At 39.5% G+C, this 20,663-nt stretch overlaps 1 protein-coding gene across 1 annotated transcript in view; it reads left to right on the forward strand.

The window, feature by feature from the left end:
* Positions 1-20,663, forward strand: part of LOC109092922 (wiskott-Aldrich syndrome protein family member 3-like) — a 32,435-nt gene continuing 11,772 nt past the window's right edge. Inside the window, 3 exon segments of the mRNA XM_042728416.1 lie at positions 1-141; positions 230-384; positions 20,062-20,198. Of these exon segments, the coding sequence (XP_042584350.1) occupies positions 1-141; positions 230-384; positions 20,062-20,198 (433 nt within the window).

Here is a 20,663-nt window from a genome sequence, read left to right on the forward strand (position 1 = left end):
ATGTTAATTCCTGCCCTCTTCTTCACCCAACCAGCAGGTATCTCGAGGCGCTATCACAGTGATCGGAGGCTCCATAACACAGAAACAGGTCTGAAAAAAAGGCAACCTGTGTCGTCTGTAATGAGGAACGCCTTCATACTGGTGGGCTTTTTTGTGCCTTATTTATTCCTCTGGTCAATCAATGGTGGTCCACGTATGAGTCTCACAGTCGCGATAAACAATCTTCTAGCGTCCGGCCCAGGCGTCCTTACGAGGCAAAAGCCTCTTCTCAGCCGCCTTGCAGATCCTTCCAGGCTCCCACCGTACTTCCCCCAGTTGGCCACCAGACGCCGGCGTCATCCAGTCGACCCGCAGCAGCCCTGTCTACGGTCCCGAACCCACTGGGTATGGAAACACCCATGCCTCCGCGGACCCCGACCCCCCACCCCAGGCCACGCTGACAGTCCTCCAGACAACATATCAATAACTGACCAGGTGCAGACCGCTCCATCTCAATATGGAATTCGCCCGATGGAGGGACCACAAGCGAGGGAAACCTACACTGGGCCGCGAGGCCACCGGCCCCCATGCAGGCCCATCACAAAGATGTACTGAGCCTGTGGCGAGCATCCAAAGTGGTTGGGTGTAGTGTTTATCATCTGCCTCAGTTCATGTTGGCGGACCCTTTTGCATCAACTCAATGGTTCTGTAGGTACTCTGGCCGTATAAAAGCACTGGTGAATGAGAGCATCGGCGTGTGCTTATACCAGAACTGCTCAATGTTATTCGTGTGGCGTGGGCTACATCTCATCAGGGCGGTAACTCCTTTTAGGTGTACACTTTGTTTAAAAAAACAAACGACCTACAAGAAAAGGGCAGTTTTAAGCAAAGTAATAATGGCCACTGCCACAGTCCTAGAAACGGTGGGTCCTTAAACCATATCTAATAAACACGATCCTGGTCCATCCCAAGGCGGTAGTTCACACCCATCCTGATCTGCGAAAAAAAGTTTCAACTCGACCGGAAAAGTATATGCCGCAATAGGGGACGGCACGACGACTCGAAAATCTGGAGCCCATGACATGGATCGGCTCTGACCCGGGGGACTGGAGTCTGAAAAACGAGGAGGAAAATCAGAGCTGGTCTAGCAGCAGTGGTCACAATCCACAGCGAGAACACCAGCAGTGTCTGAAACATAGCATTTTTAATGTGACGTGGGGAAAAACAGGGACCCGAGCTACACATGATTGGTTATGGAGATGGACGCATGTCATAAGTAGAACCTCAGGCTGTTTTATCCCAGCATAGAAGGTATGACTGAGTTGAGCCACAGAAACAATAATGTGACCGCAGTAGAGAAGGGAGAGGGAATGATCATATGTGGTGAGATGAGATGCGAGTTGTGTTCCTGTTAAAACAGGTGCAGAAGTTTGTGAATGCCATTATCTTATTGTGCTTTTTCTGCTTTGTTTTGTGTCGCCCGCCACCCGCCCCAACCCACCCCGCCTGGGTCAGTGTGCTTTAGATTTTGTATGATAGCAGCCTACGAGGCTGCGGATTCACGCAAAATATCCGATCAGCGAGAGTCATAGCATCTCCTTTTGAGTCAGTTCGAATAATTACAAAAAAAAAATTTGAAGCCAAAAATAACCCAGACGTTATCTGTGTCATCCAAAGCTAGATGATAGTATTAACTCTGGATGAAGATATGCTGTATAGAAGTAAACACCCTTGACAAGTCAGATCATTGTTTTGCTGGAACTTGTCAACATCATCACAGATATGATAATAGAATGCAGTCCTTGAGTTGCAGTACTCCAGTAACCAAAAGAGGTTGCTATCTTACTTGATGGTGGGAAAATGACTGGTTTTCTATGTTCAAACCACTTCGTCGACGCAGTGAGCCTAGGAAACTGGACCCATATACAGAAAACACGCAATGGTGTGATAGGATCCTACTTAACCTCAAAACTTATTGCTCAGACATAAGACAAAGCAGGTTTGGGTTGTGGTATAGTCCACAATCTGCTTCTACAATGATTTTTTGTTTTCAACAGGTTATGGAAGGAAATATGTAACCTCTAGAAAACTCTGAAGGGAAACACTGCTCTCCTGTGAAGGGTAAGGTTTGCGAATCACAGTCGGTCAATGACAGAGTGAGAGAAGCAAGCACAAATTGCACAACAGACAAGGACTTTTTTCGTACCATAGTACTTGTATATGGACGATACTGTACATGGCATCAAAATGTTGGTTCCTGTATAAGACCAAAAAGGTTCAATTTGAGGAGTCTGTAGTAACCTATGATGTAATAAAGCTCGTAAATTCTGGCTGCTTTTTCTGTGTAGACTATCAGAATTGCTCATGTATCACCTTCTCTTGTTTAAACTCCCATTATTATACCATAAGCCTCGTGAATGTTGTTACACAAATCCCTGTTTTCGTTACAAAAAACAAACAAACAACGCCACTCATCCTCACTAGGGCTATCATTTTGTGAACGCTGCTATTTATTGAATACAAGTGACGATTATATTCCTGCAGTAAGCACCGTCACCTGTGGTTTTGTAAAGTTTTATAAAAGTGAACCGTATCCTGAAGACAGATATTTGTGTACATAACGGAGACTGGGCAGTTGGGATGTCAGAACCTGTTTATTTTCGCAGGGACCCACTCGGACCAGGCCTACCAAGAACTGTTGTTCAGGTGCCGGGACGAGGAGATCGTGACCGTTAGTACTCTTAACTGGGGTGTGCTGTACATTAAAAGTTGAAGACTAATTTTTTGTCATTTTTGCAAATGTTCTTAGACACTAATCATTGATTAAATGCTATATGTGGCCATCCACTGGATTTGCAACTATTCAGGAAATCCGTTCTTTACGAAATAAGGATGTGGAACACAAATTTGTCTAAGTTCCCATCTGATTCATGAGAGGCATTTTGCAAGTAATAAATCATTTTAATATATCATCCGTTAAATACAGTCTAAAAAGAATTTTATGTACTATATATAGGAATAGCCATGATTTTGATATATATAGTGTATATATATATATATATATATAATAATTTAAAAAATGGCGCTGTAAAAAACTGTCCAGAATGCAAGAAGAAAGTAACAAGGCCACGCATGATGCGCATAAAATTAAAGTAAATAAAAAACTGTAGTGTTGCAGCAGATGTGTTCATTTATGTAATTATATACAAAGATAAATATTAAGTGTAGAGCGCGAATTTTTAACTGTAGAAAAAACAATTTAACATTTTTCAATCGAGAAAAGGTTAATAAGCAGCTCAAGGTGTGTATTGCACTATGTAGATAAAAAAAAGAATATATATTCAGCCACGTATATGGGTAAGATCGTCGTAGTCATTAGATAGCTGTGGAAAATAGAACTAAGTAACAATGATTGTTATATTACAGATAAAATTGTTCAGATAATTACTGTGTTAAAATGATAGCCAATTGTTTATTAAAGTAACATAGTGGCGGTTTTTAATTTCTTCTAGTGATGCTATCACTATCAGGATAGCTGCGCATACTAGTGATGAAATACGGATGCACAGAATAGGCAATCCCTCGTGCATAGAATGAGCTCTAATTTTTCAAGAACTTGAAACTTTAGACAATCGTTCCTAAGCATTGACGCGACGTGTAGGGGAACATTTCTGTGGTTAGAAAAGCTACGTACATTTGTGTTTTACTTCCACGTTTTGTGTATGATACATTTAATTGCAACACACTTGGTGTATCAGTACGCGACAGCGGTCTTTACGTGAAAATAGGTACTACGCTATGTAAAACCTTCAAAATGGGCACCGTCTTCACATTGACTTCTCTGTGGAAATTTCAGAGGTTAAAGCAAGCTGACCCTTATTATTTTTCCTCTTCTGCTCCCAGTCTGTAGTCAATGTTTTGGGTGGTGAGGTGGTCAAGGCTTCGGTCGTCTGGCGCATGCGCGACAGGACACGCATTTGTCCGCGCTAGCGCAGAAGACTCGACGCTGTCAAGGAAAACACACGCACGCTAGGGCGCATCGTTCCGTGGTGATGTTCCAAACCAATTCCTGAACCTGCCATCGACGCACCGTTATCCACATCAGTCGTTGCACGGAAAAATAGCATGTTAAAGGCGATTGCACATGCGATGTCAACCAATACAGAGGGAGAGGACATAAATAGAAGGACCTGAAAATCACAGAGACTGCCGCCGCCAGCGTTTTGAGTAGTATTACAAAGGTAGAGACGGAGCTTTTTTAATCCCGTTTTGTGAGATCTTTGTTTTTCCCTTTATCCATCGGGGCTTGGACATAAGCTGAGCTGCTAACGCTAACGTCACGCGCGCGAACGTGTGACATGTATTTTGTGAGATCACATGAAGAAGGCCCTGTGGGTGTGTTGTGGTGAGAAAAAGGGGCTGAGACGAGGATTAATGTTGTGCCGTGAAAAATAACGGGGTGTGCGTGGATATTCGTTTGTGCTAACAATACACAATAGAAAAGTGGTCAGAGTCAGTCTGAGAAGGCCTGGATCATCCTTATTAGACGGGAGATGCGGACGATAAAATTACCATCTGATGTTTTTATGGTTGAACATACACAAAAAATTTGACTCATTCGTCGATTTAGTCTGCCAGAAAGGGCGACTTGACATACGATCAATGTCAGCAGCAATTCACATGGTTGGCTGAGTTTTACATTATGGGGGAGGTATTTCTTGCGGTTAAGTCACCATAAGACATATAATGATCAAACAATAACGATAGATGGGGTCGTTAATGTTTTTTTTTTTTTTTTTTAAAAGAGTCTGTCACACCACTTGTATGTCCTCTCAGTACTTCTCATCTCAATCATACCGCCCACTCATTGAGTAAATGTGATGAATGAGAGACAAGAAAATTTAATTGGGCCCTGAGCTGCTGAGGAATTTAATCACATTTGTATATAACTTTATGTTAAGTGCATGTCATATGAACCTCAATGTTTGAGTTGACCACTTCCTACATAAAAAAATCAATAATTTATGTTTAAATGGTTATTTACATTTTAATACTGTTATATACATGTCAACTCATCTCCAGGGCCCATCCAAAACAAATGGACTCAGCACACCAGGGGCCAGGTACCATGACAGCCGGATTAATGGCCTTAATTAATGGCTACCAGGGAAATTTCAGTTTAGTTTGCACCCAAATCCTGGATTTTAGGTATACCTACTTAACAGTGGCTTGGTTTTAGCTGCGTTCATATTGCGTATAGTAACTCTCACTCCGATGGCTAACAAATTTACATTGATACCATGTTATGCGATTTACGCAGACGCTAAAAGAGCAACATTTGCAGTGCATTCAGGCTCTACATTGTTTATTTTCGTTTTTTATACCTAACCTGTGTCCCTGGGACATCGAACCAACAACCTTTGGCACAGCTAACGACAATTGACTCGCTATCCACTGAGGCCACAGGAACACTTTCGAGCCTAACGGGGCAAGATTATAGTCGGAGTTATTGATATCAAATGTGAAATTGGACCTAATAAGATGGTTGACAGCACAAAAAAGTCAACTCCCCTCAGTTTACCTTGGTCCAAAATTAAAGACGTCCCACTGCGACTAAAAAAAAGATAAGTCTGGCGTTAAGTGATAATTATACTAAGAATGTATTTTATGATTTATTATACTTGTTATGATTTATATTATTATTAATCCATTACATACAAGCGCAATTTTTAGTTTAACAGTTATATTAAACATAATTTATTTTAAAGGAGTGTTACTATTTACAGGTCGTATGTCATAGAAATAAGCTCACTAGATATGCAATAGATAAGGCTTTGAAAAATGCACGACGTGACCTTACATGGTCGAGTCTCTAGTCGATTGTGCTGAATTAATCAATACGATCTTCACTTGTAGACGGCACTGTGGATAAATGACGAGAGATCATTCATTTTATTTGGGTACCCCCTGCACCTGGAACAAGTGCATGTTTTTAATGTAAATGGATGTTTAATTCCATCAAATTCTCACACATCTAAAAAGATTTAGTAAACAAACTGGTGTACAAAGGCTCTCTGAACCACGGCATCCGATGGATTTGGCTGTTTGCCGGTGACTGTCACAATATCGTCATGTGCATTTGTGCTCCACCAACCTCAGGATACAAAGCCTGAGTTGGACAAGAAAGGAAAGTTTGCAGATCAGCATAGCGGTCCAACAAAAGCCAGATTAGCGGGGTTTGGTATCAACTTGGAAAACTAACCTTGTTAACTCTGACTCTTTGTTCATCTCACCATCATGGTATAGGGCACTAGGTGTTGGTGGTAATTTCTAGAAAGTGTTTTTGTTTTTTTTTTTTTTTGGAAACTCAATAAGTTGTTAACCCCCCAGCAAAAGGGAATTCAGTGTTTTGACGGTTCCAAAAAAGACAAAAACTAAAACTCTCGTAAGTTAACATAGTAGTACCATAGTAACGGACTCTGTGAACCTAAACATGGTCATGGGAGATGGTTTTCTTCGGCACAAAACCAGTTCTTTCGGTCTCCTACCCCTTTTTAAAGCCTAAGAACAATGTTAAAATAACTATTTCTTCATTCTGCTGCAAAATTGATTTTATTGCTTCGATTTGGCTATTTAAAAAAAAAAAATAGCTAAAAAATCTTAATGAAGAAAAATAGATTATACAAATATTTTTGTAAGGTATTGCTACGAGTTTAATAGGCACTGATCACAGATAATTGAAGAGCGATTTAATGCGCATCTTCTCAGTAAAGCGGTTCTGTAATCAGCCGGTAAATCTCGTACAACTGCGTGCTTTTCACCATCTGATACAGAACCCGAACAGATGGCGTATTACATATCATCCAATATTATGTGCATCCCTATATTTAGTCTTGTTTCCTGGGGTAAACAAGTAAAATGAATTGGCAGGGGTGGTAAAGAAATAAATCTTGAAATTGAACATGAGAAACAGGATTATTTTTTCTCACTGGACCACCTTCATTATTAATCCTGCAGGCACGGTAAATGTGACAAAAAATGGCTGTCTTTTTTATCGGGGTCCTGGATGAGGGGGCTGCATAATTCACGGGGAGTTACTTTGACATCGGAGCGGATTTAATTTAATTTGATTTTATTTAGTATATTGCCAATATACACATGCATATTTATTTCGATTGTACCATTTTTAAATGCCGTTCATTGATAACAGTCTGTGTTCTCTCTAAGTAATCTAATAATTAGAATTTCCTTGTGGATTTCCAGTGTGGTTTGATGGCTTGATTAAACACATATTCTCACCTATCGCCTGTCCGAGAATGAAGCGCTGATTACTGTATGGAATGGCAAGGAGGCCAGATGAACGCGGTAGTGCAAGATAAATAACACAAAATTATTCACGGTTATTCTCTCAGTTTATTTTGGTCATCTTTTATGTTCCTGATAATACAAAAGCCAGCAAGGAAAAAAAAATTCTCTCCCTGTTGGATTTTAATGTTGGTAGCGGTATCGAATGTGCGGCCTCATCTCCGCTTCCCTGTTTTTTTTCTCGTGATTGCTTGGTGCAGGATTCTCGAAGCCCTGCCCAGGCTTGTCTCGTTGACGCCCACTACGTACTAGAAGCAATCCTTCTTGCATTACCCCAGTAATCTAAATAGAAATGTAGCAGTGTTGATTAGAGAACATTTATTAATTCTCTGAAAACGCCTGTAGACTATGTGGGAAAGCTGCTGCACATTTTATTAATAGATTATACTACTGATATAGACTATTTATTGAAAATGTCAAATCATTTGTCATGTAACTTACACCCATTTCACACGCTTGAAGCTTTACCTAAATTGAATTATGTTTTTATGTTTAATTTTTTTTTCTGCTGCCACTAGTGCGTTTTCTGCTGCCACATGTCGCCCGTTTTTGTCTTGAATATAAGTTAATATCTTACGACTTTCTGCCAACGTTTTCACCTGAAGATTCGATTTAGAAACATGTTACGTGTAATTTCTGTAAGTTAGCGGAAGTCTTTCTTGGCGGGAGCTACCGAGCAGTGTGCATACATGGTAAATATAATTGGGAGCGATTGAGCATGGGATGTGTCATCAGGTCGTGGGCTGCACTCACCTAAACTCAGTCAACCTACTACATTGTGTTCAGTTGTTCTGAAACCGAAAACTTAGTTTCCAATCTCAGGGTCCAAACTCAGAATTCAAGTTTGACTTCTGACCGTCCTATTTGCTGGAAGACACCCCAGAGGGCTAATGGTCAAGTGGTATGAGTTTACGCCCAGTGTAAATGATGAGTTTCCGCAAGGCGTGCGGCCATTACCAACCTTTGGAGATGTCACATTTTATACTTCATACCATTTATTGGTGAATGTTTTTAACATATATATTGGTAAACTTTTCTTGTCAGAAAGTCACATTTGTTCTTAAAAATAGAACCACGAAGTAACTTTTTTTTTGCAAGCCTTTTCCATTTTCTAAATGCCTTCTTTTCTTTCTATGTTTTCTTTCTTTTTTTTATTTTTTTGTTCAAAAGCAAAATGGCAGAGGACTGTTAATTGAAGAACTGTCTAAAGAAAAATAGTTTCTTCACTTATACCTTGTGTAGTGTTATTTTAATTGCATCTTACAACTTGCTGTGTGAAAGCCGGACCCGCCTTTAATTTGTCCGAGGATAGGTGACGGTAATTAAGGAAGTGTTCTCACAAAATTATACAAATGTATCTGTAGTTAAGTAATAGGTACCTAAGACTATTCAAGAGCGTCCAAGTCAAGTTTCAAATCAGTTTGGTACTATCCAGGTAACAAGTCGGTTTATTTGTGAGAGATTTGAGAAATTGAGCGGTGTACTGAAAGTTCTTGCACAGTTCTTAGAGTGAAGTAAATGAGGACAGAAGTTTCATTTTTGGGGTGACCTATGCCTTTAAAATGCCCACAATTTGTTTGAAGATTTACTGTGTGAAGTTCTGTTGTTGTTCTGTGTGTTAGTTTAACCCAGCATGTGTTGATGTGGACAATCCGCCACATTGGTACTTTGGTCACAACGAAATTCTCTAACTATAAGTTTTCCAGAGCTGTAATCAGTGTTTGTGTGTTTTTTGAGAGCTGAGGCCCCTAAAACTGCCTTGGCCTGTTGTTTAGATGGGGTTTAAGCAATACTTGGGCAATAGAGCAGTTCACACCCGCTAGGTTATGTGTTAGCAGCACGGGAGGTAGTGTGATAAAGGAGTATGTGCACGTAGAGGTCAGAAATTTCCATTCCAGCCAACATTTGTTTTTAAAAGTCAGTTTAGTTTATTAGCTGTTGTCATACAGCGGGCCACCCATCTCCCCTCTTTTGTGTTTTGTGTGCAAAAGAAAAGACAATTGGCTGTGTACAAGTGCTGGTTTGCTGCTATTTTGCCTTTTGCCTATTTTTACCTGCCACAAAAAAAAAGACAACCTGCAAGCATGGCCTTTCTATTGATCCCCATCGAAAAGGCCTTTCCAGGACACAGACATTTCAGGATAATGAGGCAGCTGGACCAAACCAGTGTCTCTCTTATTTTCTCTTATTCGTTCATTTCAGTTGTCAACAGCTATGAGTAGGGCTGCACGATTATGACAAAAATCATAATTGTTGATTATTCCCTTTAAATTGTAATTGCGATTTATTAATTACGATTATCACAATATTCTCAATTGAATGTAGTTTATATAACGTCTTGGTTTGACTGTCAACTGCATGCCGATATTTTTTATGAAATAAACAAGCTGAAAACACTCTTTTTAGTGCTTGTCTATAGGTATTTAAGCCTCAAATGTCAACTATACATCTGATTGGTTTCTAATTTAAATTATAAAAACCGTGAAAAATATGAATGGTAGTATATTGGCAGAGAAACCCATTAGATAACATGTAGGAAGAAAAAAACGCAGAATAACATAAGTTGGAAATTTTGAACGATTAATGTGCCAGCTTTGACCGATTACATTAATTGTGAACATCCATAATTTGTAATCGCGATTAGAAATTCGATCATCGTGCAAGCCCTACCTATGAGTAGATGATTTGAGTCTGGTTCTGTGAACAAACCCAAAAACACACCTTAAATACACAGCGTGTTTACCAGCGTGCTTTACTCCAAAATCGGGCAGCAGTAGGACATGATCGATCCGATTCCTTGTTGTTGCAATTACTTTACATGGTTGTCACGGTGGTTCCTCATCGATGTTGTTAATCAATCCACTGCAGTACCATGTAATCAGTCTCAGCCCAGTGTTGTCAGGATGGTGCGCAGGGACTTTATGAAGTTCATAGTGAGTGGTATATAGGTCTATCGGTGAAATCTGTGATTAATTGGTTTCCTGGCAGAGTTTATAGGTGATTAAAAGCAGGGGTTACCACAGAACAGCATAGAAGGTGGTAATTCTATGTCACAAATGCTCTGAAAACTGACAGACAGACCTCACTCCTTGGTTTTAAAATATACACCGAAGACAAAAACTAAATGACAAACATTACATAAACAAAAATTTAAATAAAAGTTAAGTTTGAGACTAGGAAAGTGTCCAGTCAGCCATGGTGAGTTGTCCGTTTTTTGCCTGCAATATCTGGTATCGTGATAATGGTGTAGAGCCTATGGATGGTCGATTACTTGTCCAACATCAAAATACTTCAGACAGCACCCAGGTTGTTGTTTTAAAAAAAAAAATGTCCGCAGGTGCTAAAACACCACTTTTGAAACAAATGGTTTAGGGCTATCTTCAATACATTTATGTGCATCTGATTCCATAGGTCTTAAATCACGTTTTTGTGAGGACTAAGACTTCGATACAAGGGTTTTGTGCAATGATCTTCAATCTAAATATATATGATGATGCCTGAGACTTAGTCATTTAGACAACCCAGTAACATAGTGATTTAGAAAATGGATTTAGTTTTGTGCACATCTCTAATTCCAACAGAACTTTTCTTCTGTACCTTGCGACGTACATCTAGTCGCGAAAAAAAACATTTGGGAGCGTGGACTGGCATATCTATCATATTTGTTGATTGTCCGTAAGCAAGTGAAAATCGGCCAGAGAAAACCTCAGTCATTTAGCAACTAAGACAGAGTTAATGATATTGTATTAAAATAAACGTGCAAGGCTCAGAAAAAAGTACAAATCTCAAACATGAAGAGATGCACGGTGAATGGAACGGCGTTTTCCAAGGAGTCAACACAAAATATGTTATTATGTAGAGAAACGATTAGGATTTATGGAAATGTAGGAATGGTCAAGGAAATGAGGACGGTCGGCATTCCTGTGATTTTTTGTTGTTTTAGTTTTGATGATTTATTTAGTTGTTTTTATCAAAACGCCCGTAATGGCGCTCATGGCAAAGTGCATGCTTTAGGTCTCTTCTCCGGGTAAGCTTGTCTTCCAGTCCATCTGCCATCTCAGCCCCAGCAGAGGGCCCAATATGTCACATCGTCAGTGAAGTCTCGCGGGGTCACACCGGCTGGTCCGCTCCAAACTCCGTGCCCTTGGGTTTTCTGTTGCATCCTGTTACCCTGCCCCATTAACACAGATATAGGACCCAAGGCCATGATCCTAAAAAAGGATTGGAGCTCCAGATGATAGAAAGCAGGGTCTCAATCATAGCAGACCTCAAAGCCTCGCGCCAGGGAGTGACCCCCTCTGCTCCGGGCCTTATCCAGCCACGGGTTCGTGGCACTGGGGCATGGGGACTCCAGGGCACATGTTCGCCTGGCTGATTTGTCCTGATTTGTGCTGAGATGCAGCACATTTAATGGTGTGTGTGGACTGATGGATGTGAGAAGAGTTCATGGGAGAGAGACAGAAAGAGTGTTACTAACCCTGAAGCCCATTCCAGTTTAACAGCTATACTATTTAATGTTAAAGCTTGGGCTTTTCTTAAACCAGAGGAACCCATATCTAACCAGTTTTATCATGTCACATTAAAGCTGTATTATTCATGACAAAAGAAATAATCTTTTTGGATTGCCAAAAGACACTATCTGATGCATTCAAAATCAGATCTGCAAAGAGCTGGTCCACATGATGTGGGCAGAACTTTTGATTAATTGATGTTGAAGGTCTTTAATCTGTTAAACTAAACTAAACTAAAATGATTAAATAAATGTTTTGTTAAGTGAAATAAAGCTGAAATATAAAATATAAATGTTCTTAGAAGAAGTGGTTAAACTAAATGAAAAATTAGAAATTTTGCGCAATGCAACTAACAGAAATAAGTGAATCGCTCGCTGGAAATAACAGTCTGACAACCAAACCAAGCTAAAAACGGAAAGAAAAAAGCATGAATTGAAACCGAAATAAGAACTATGAAGAAACTAGTAAAAAAAAAGACATATAGAAATTGCTTGAAAATGAACGAAAAATAAAATGAAATACTGAAAAATAATAAACAAATATAGTAATAACAAACAAAAGCGTAAAACTATAATACCTTCCTTGATATTACTAAAACAACGCTGGTCTTCAGTTTATAGGAACCTTGAGGTGGAAGAGTGGACAGTGGTTTTAGCAGCTGTCTAGCTGTTTGTGGCTAGAGAGCTATCTTGTCTATCAAAGGGTGTTTGGCTTCGGCGCTGCTTCTTTCTTTTTGGTCACAGCAACATTCAGGGGGAAATGAAGGGAAACATGGCAACCCTTCCTCTCAGTCTGGGACTAATGACGACTCTTGTGGTGTATTCTGAGACAGCTCTGAATAGTTGGGACAAGGAAAATAATGTTATGGCATAATCCTTCTCTTTTTTTTTGGATTGTTTGTTTGGGTGGCTTTGATTGTGGGTTGATCAGGAGAGCCCTAGCACTTGATCCTGACATTTAAGGGTGAAGGGGAGCCAAGCGGAAGGGGGGAGGGGGCAGAGGGGGATCCAAGCTCTCGAATCTGAGTAGCAAACAAACGTGGCTCCGTTATCAGGATCCACCGTGCAACCGCAGCTCTGCTATTTTGTGCTTCTCTTGATTTGATATTGTGAAATCGATGATTTTTGGGGTTCTGAAACGGTGTTGCTGGGGAGAGAAGGGAGTGCAGGGGATGGAGTCTTGTTTTGTTGAGGATGTTTGTTAGCTTTGTGTGTATGTTTACGAAGGTATGCACGAGATAAAGATATGATATTGTTGATTTTATACATGAATGAAAAGGCAATCAAGATTGGTGTACAGTGTATCAGAGTCTCTCTCAAACCTATAATCTTTTGATATTTTCAAATGGTGAAGTAGACTTGTAAACCATTTCTATGTGCGTTTATCAGAAAGTAGCATTAGATAGTCAATGGCTGCGTCCCTAAAACAATAAATCTAAATCTGCACTATATGCATGATTGTTCAAAAATTTGGGGTCAAGACTTTTAGTAGTTTTATTCATCAAGCAGTATTGAATTAATCAAAAGTGGGCAGGGAAAGACATGTATGTTTCCAAACACGGCTCAATTTGAAATAAATGACTGTTCTGGTTGAAAAATGTCTAGTAAATCAAAAACCGATGAAAAATGGCGAGTTTTCCCGAAAACAGGCGGTGAACGGCACAAATGCTGACATAGGTATGAATGGATAATCATGATTAAGGAAAGGGTGGCTGGGGATTTCGGAATGGATCCGCGAGGGACACACAGTCTGGAGGGATGGCTGTGTAATTTCAGCGGTGACCCAAGCATCATAGATATCGACGGAATAGCAGATCTGAAGTGACTAAATGACAAAATCCATTCAGATGTGAACTTTAACGCAAATATATAGAACTTTCCTGTTTTGAAGTACTTCCATATTTGACATGTTCGTTATGTCCCATATTGTGTTGGGGAAACTGTTTGTTCGGATAAGAAGAAAATCTGCTTTTGATTTTTTTTTCACCTATTGACTGCAGACTGATAACGGAACATAAACATACCACAGTCCTCAATAGCGTCATGCAGGACTGAACTATATATGAAATACCGTTTAAACGTTAGGTTTGTCATAGCATGTTTTGAAAGTAAACAGAATTAAAATTTTGATGATGTGGTGCTATCATAGGCTCTGTCTCGTTAGCGCTCGTGTGGTTTAAAACACCACATTAGGATTATGAAATGGCCTATGATAGGAAGAGAGAGAATCTCGCTTGCCCTGCCCACTTTGACTGCACGATAATTATCGGGAATCGGTGAATCTCACGGGCTGGCCTGAATGACAAATTTTCGAAAATGAACCATCGGCCCAAGCACGAATCATCAAAATGCGGTTGCGATTTGCAGGAGTTACTGTAATATCATATCAGAATCGAACACAATATTGATGTGGCGTCATTTAAAAAAAAAAAAAAAAAATGGATGAAGAAAAAGCAAGTGGTTTTAGCCTAACCCTAAGTGGTGTCTGCTTTCCTTTTTTGACCAAATAAATGAGCCAAGCCTTCTTGCAAGTCGTGCGAGACTTTTAATTCTATTGGATGGACTGGAATTAGTGATCAAAACGCGGAGGCAGAAATGAATTTTCACGTGTTCATAGCTGGTGATATGGTGTGTGATATATTTGCAAGCAGGCACTGCAGGCGGACTTGGTTCACGGTGGTGAGATGGTTGTTTGGATAGTGTTCCATTGGGACTTTTAAAGCACTTGCCTGTAAAGAGGAGAGACTGGGGACCTTTAATTCTCTTATAGAATGCCAGCTTTTCACAAAAGAGCAGAAGCTTGTTGCACCACATACAATGATAATAAATGACACTGACTCACATTAAAAACAACCCTTAGACCTACACATCTCCAAAAGTGGAGTAGTTTGTGACATAGTAAATGTTATGCAAACAGAAACTACACACTCACATACATCCTGCTGCGGTATATTGCTCCGAATTAGAGGGTGACGGTTTCAAACCTCTCTGTCCCAAATCCCACAAAAAAAACTGGGGAAAATCCATCGCCAGTCCCATCCCGATTTCCAGAAGAATGACTCCCACATCCCTCCCACTCCTGTGTTTGTGCTTTTTAATTATTATTATCATTATCAATTTTTATTATTATTGATTATTGGTATGTCTAGGTGACAAAAACGTTTCTTATCTCTTAAATTTTAATTGGCTAAAAAAAAAAAAGATACCTGCTGGACATAACCACTTAGGTTGTATTCTATATTTTGATATATTGTCCTAATGACAATATTTTATTTTATTGATTGATTAGTATATCATTGTCCAAAAACATTTTCCATTTTTTATCACGAATAAGGCGGAAAATTGTTTTATATGTTTGGCTTCTTGTACGTTAATAAATGCTATGTTCAATTAGCAACTGTATAATTATTATACTTTACCTGGAGAATACTTGAAAAACCAAACCATTTTTGTTTGCAATCGTTTATTGAATTCCCCTTTTTCATCAGTAAAGGGTTTATGTTTTTTATTCAGCATAGCTCCAACCGATGGCGGGATCCTTTTGTCCCACATTAGGGATTTCCTGCACAGTCAAAAAATGGATAAAGGCTTCTATGATGTTCCGTTTTGGACTTTATGCACGAGAGCGCCCTCTGGCTTCGAGTATGAATAAAACACACACAGTCCATAAGTAGTGTTTAGCACTCAGTAAAGTTCACACTAGATTTGGATATATGAATAAAGGCATATCCAAACTATATGTGACTATCTTGTCGACAGCAAAGCAAAGCATGAAAGAGACATGGCACACTAGAATGGAGTTAAAACATTAAAATATATAGTTTATTTATGATTAAAGTATCTTTATGTCTACATGTTGGGTATCATTTGTGTAATACCGGTTCCCGGTCCCCGCCCACCTCCCGCTGCCCTTTTGTGTGCCTGTCCCATCACAATCGTGATTTAGTAAGTGATTTTGTTTCTCATCCCCGTGGGATTCCTGAAAAAAATGTCAGCCTCTACTCCTAATCAGATGATACTGGATAAATGTTTAGCATTGGGTTAAATGAGGGTGAACCACATACGCTTAGCTCTCCACATACATATTTAAGATGCTTTACATCCCCCCACACACATTACAGAATCTCAATGAATTCACTCCACTAGCTCTCCCCTGGGGTCCCTGCCCCCTCCTGCTTCAGAGAGAGGATTGGGAAATTCAGATACGTGTTCAGGTAGTCATTAAAATGACAAATGAATTAGGGTGTGTTTAGATCTCTCTGTGCGGATGACAGTATATATCAGAGGATGGGTTGATGATGAGAGTGTGAGTCTGGCTCTTCTGCATTCTTGACATCTTGTTGAGATGTATAGTGGGGGATTCTCTCTGCACCATTTTTTCACTTCTCTCCTCATCGTCTCTCGCTCTCGTCTAAATCCTTTCCTCAAAAGCCGTTTCAGTGTTGTTTCCATGGCAACAACACCAAGGCCCCTCCTGGCAAAAAGGTGGCACACTTTTGGCTCTCTCTGTCTGTCTCTCGTCCTCGTCACATTCCTCTCCTCAGCTCATTTCACTGCTTTTTCTCTGTTGTTTTCCAGCATTCTCACCATCAAATTTTTTTCAACAGTTTGTCTAAGAATTTAAGGTTTGTTTCATATACATGATAGTATCAGCAAGAATACTATTATATTTTTTATTTTTTAATTAGTTTTTATTTTGATTTTAGCCCTTTTCATTTTTTACTTTTAAACACCATAAAGTAAATTGTTTGTGTGTTTTGATGGCTTTCTTTTATTATGTCTAATGTCCCCCTTTAGTAATATATTATTATGTATTTGTTTATTGCTGTTGTTTTTTTTGTTGCTTTTTAGTACATCAATAGAAACTAAATGAAAAAATGAAACTTTGGGCAACGTCCCCTGAAAATAAACGAAAGAGTTGTGTTTTTGTTGATATACATTTTTATGTTAATTCCGTACAGTTTTCAACCCTAAATGTCCTGACAGAGCCGGGAATGATAATATTTGAGATAAGGTAATTGTATTAGTATTGTCACTTTTTTGGCAACAAGTTAAGTATTTAGTATAGTATTATGGGGACCAATTCTCACTATGAAACTAGTTTCTTCATTAGCATGCCTCTTTATTGTGACCATATTGGTCTGTTTGTTAGTACTTATAAAGCCACATGTGCTTGCATGACCATATTCGGTAAATTCCTAGCAGTTTCAATAAAATTTGTTACTGCATGCCGAGGTTGGGACATGGTGTTAGTATCAGAGTGGTCTGTGTCTGAATTTTCGTTAAATCTGCCTGCCGTACAAACAGCAGGTTTGAAAGCCTAGAGGTGTCCTAATCACAGCAAGAAACTGTCTAGGTGAGATAGCTGTTGTAGCTCTACGGCAAGGCAAGGCCAAGACACTAGCAATGCCAAGGTCATAAGTTTGAGTTCTCAGGACATCTGATACTGCATATCTGAATTGCTCGGAAGGGGTCAGATCACTTTGGAAAGAAAGTCTGTCGATGGCATTAATGGAAAGTGTGTGCAGTCACTTCACAGGGTTCTGATGTGTCCTGTGTCATTCCCCCAAAAAACACAGACAGATATTCTCGGTCTCTCTCGCTCCTCTCTCAGAAAATCCTCTTCATCGCCTTCTCCTCTCTCTCTCCCGCCCCCGCCCTCCCCATTACCTCTTTTATTACTACACGTCACACAGTCCAGCCGAAACGCTGTGAGGGAGTGAGGATTACAGCCCTGGGCCGGCTACGTCTCACTCAGCTGCGCGCTTTATTCATGAGCAGAACCAGAGATTCAGAGAGGAAAGGACTGAAAAGAGTGGTGGAATGATTTTTATTGCAAATGATCTGTTATTGAACTGCAGTGTAATTGTTAAAAATACATCGTCGTGTGTGTGCCAGCACTTGATGAAAAGAGAAACAATAACCATCATACTGACATTTGAGAAAAACATTGACACTTACGTTAAAATACCTTTCATTATTGACAAAAATATACAGTATCTGATCCTATTGCATTTTATTCCCACAGTAAAAGATTCCCATGACAGTAAGAAATGTCGTATAGTTAGAATGTGAAGAAATGTTGGAGGAAAAAATACTGTGGGCCCTGTGAAAAAAAAAAGAGACAAGATACAATGAGATTTCAAGTGTATTCCAGTGGAAAAAAATGCACCATGATGTTTTTCATTAAAATGGTCAGGCCCCGCAGTGTCTGCTTTCACACGGTGCGAACAGAAGTGACATTAAAAAAAAAAGCTCATGAAAAAAAAAATCATAAAATGGTTTTAATATGTTTGTGAAAACCATGAATTTGACCATTTGAACCTTTTTGATTACTTGATGAATCGGGGGGGGGACCATTTAAAAAAAAAAAAAAAAAAAAATAGCACACCATTTATTTTATTATAGAACTCTTGTTAGCATAGTATTTCTCTTTAAAAGAAAAAAAATACAATAAAATAACGGTCCCCCAACTTTTTGAACAGTCATATAGTTGATTAACCTTTACAATCTGGTTTTCCAATCACTTTCAGACCTAAATAATAACTAGACACACAAAGAAAGCAGGGGAACACACACACGTCTGCCGGGGTGTCCCACCGGGCTATAACAGTGCTACTTTTCATGTTCATTAGCAGCCGACACCATCCGCTTTAGTTGCCAGGCGATGTTGTCGGTGTGCCCAGCGTCCTGAACCATTGCGCACTTGCATCAGTGTTGGGTGTGATGCCAGTGACTGTCTTTATTAGCATTTTGTCTGTGGTCATTGTGGGTCTGTTACCCAGGAACAGACCACCGTTAGGTTTCCTTTTTTCTGAAACAGGAGCCCACTTTATGTCAGACGTCTGTATTAAATACATTGTGAATGATTACGCGTCAGCACAAAATGACAGAGACAATGTCAACAATGTTACATTGTGAGATTTGTGATTTTATAGAACTGATTTCAAATTTCATATAAGACTTTTTCCCTTTACATTGGCTTGTTATTTGTATCACTCAGTAAAAACACAAAGGACAGTGAGGATGTCCCAGGGCTGTGTGGCAGAGTTTTGGCGTCAGCTGATTATATGGTCACTTGCCATTACCAGTGCTTGCTAGGGACAGATGTGGGGTGACATTATACAAACGGAAAAACATTTGGTTTTATGTGACATATTGAACATTGTTATCTAAAAGACCTGAACACGATTTTTGGTTGTAATATTTTTGGAAATCTTCCAAGCAAATCGCATATGTTTGCAATGTATGGCCATTGTTTTTGTTTGATATGTCAGGTGTCGTGTAAGCTGTCCATTTTGAGTTTATAATATTATATGTATATTATAGTTACTAATTTTCAGCAACTTACTTTTTTTAAGTGAAAAATATAGTATTATGTATTGTAAGTGAATCAAGGAAGATGATCATATACATTTTAACAGAGGAAATCTAAATAAAACTTAAAAACAATTAAAAATGTTGTACAAATATATTTTCTTTTGAATGTACTTTTTATATTGGCTTGTGACAATTCTCATGGTTAGAATCGGTTTGTTTTATACTAATTCTAATTTTAAATAAGCAATAAATGTTATAGTAAAATTAAAATTTTAATGTCATTTCAGGGAAATTGCTTTGTACAAATGGATGACACGTTTTAAAAACTTTTTTTTTCTCCTAACTGTGTGTTGTGTGTGTGTGTGTGTGAATATTCTCAGTTTAAAAATGAATGTTCCGGAAAATATACCTCCCGCATTGGTGTTTGAGTTCATTTAATGGGTCTTCCATTTCTCTCTCTCAGCAGTAGTCAGTCATGGCCGCTGGTGAAGAGGAGTATCGAGCCCAGCACCTGTGTCGAGGATGCCTACTGCCTGATGGAGTTCTAGTGCCCAGTGAAACCTGGAGTGTGTCACCAACAGCACCCTGGCAGCCATCATCAAACAACTGGGCAGCGAGGAGTGACACCCTGCTTTTCTCTCTATTTTTTAAGTTGTATTGAATTGTTTTTGTTCTTTATATAATGCTTTTATATGTTTGTGTTGTCAAATGAGTGCAGTCAGAAGGCATCATTTCTGGTCCACCAGCAGCTTGACCCAAGATTTGGTGATGAATAGCCATGACGGTGCTAGACCACTAGCTCGACCAACACCCAACCTAGCAGTTGGAATTCAGTTGATCTTTTCAGCACGCCGTTCTCTTAGCTTCTGTCGCCATCTGTCTTGCAGGTCGTCTCATGCAGAGGACATCTTTGGAGAGCTGTTTAATGAAGCCAACAGTTTCTACATGCGTATGAATAACCTGCAAGAGAGAGTGGACCTGCTGGCTATCAAAGTCACCCAGCTGGACTCCACTGTGGAAGAGGGTAAACATTCATGCGTTAAGCTTAATCACTGCATCATCTCCAGATCTTATCAGGCTTTCAGCTGTAGCAGCTGGAGAGACGAAAGGCTGAGAGAGAGAGAGTGCGTTGCCTTCGAGTTGCTGTCCCTCTATTAATGGTCTTCTTTTGGCCTGTAGTTAGAAGGATGATGACCCAGCTTTCTTGCCATGAAAGAGAGAGACATCAAAACTGTATCATTCTTTACGCCTCCCTCTACTCCTCTCATATCTCTTTCTTTTGTTCTTCTCTCTGCGGAATAGAAAAATCCAGTGGCTGGTGAAACCGTCTCTTGTCTCAATTAATGAAGCAGATAGCAGAGCACAGCACGACTCTGATGTCAGGCTATGTGTTTGATGGACATAAGAGAAGAGATTCTTATCTGTAAACACCCTGTCCATATGCAAAGTAAAGATTAGGGCCATGTTACATGTTCTAACAATGTCCTTG

Source organism: Cyprinus carpio, chromosome B7, assembly GCF_018340385.1.
Source record: "Cyprinus carpio isolate SPL01 chromosome B7, ASM1834038v1, whole genome shotgun sequence".
Classification (NCBI taxonomy): domain Eukaryota; kingdom Metazoa; phylum Chordata; class Actinopteri; order Cypriniformes; family Cyprinidae; genus Cyprinus; species Cyprinus carpio.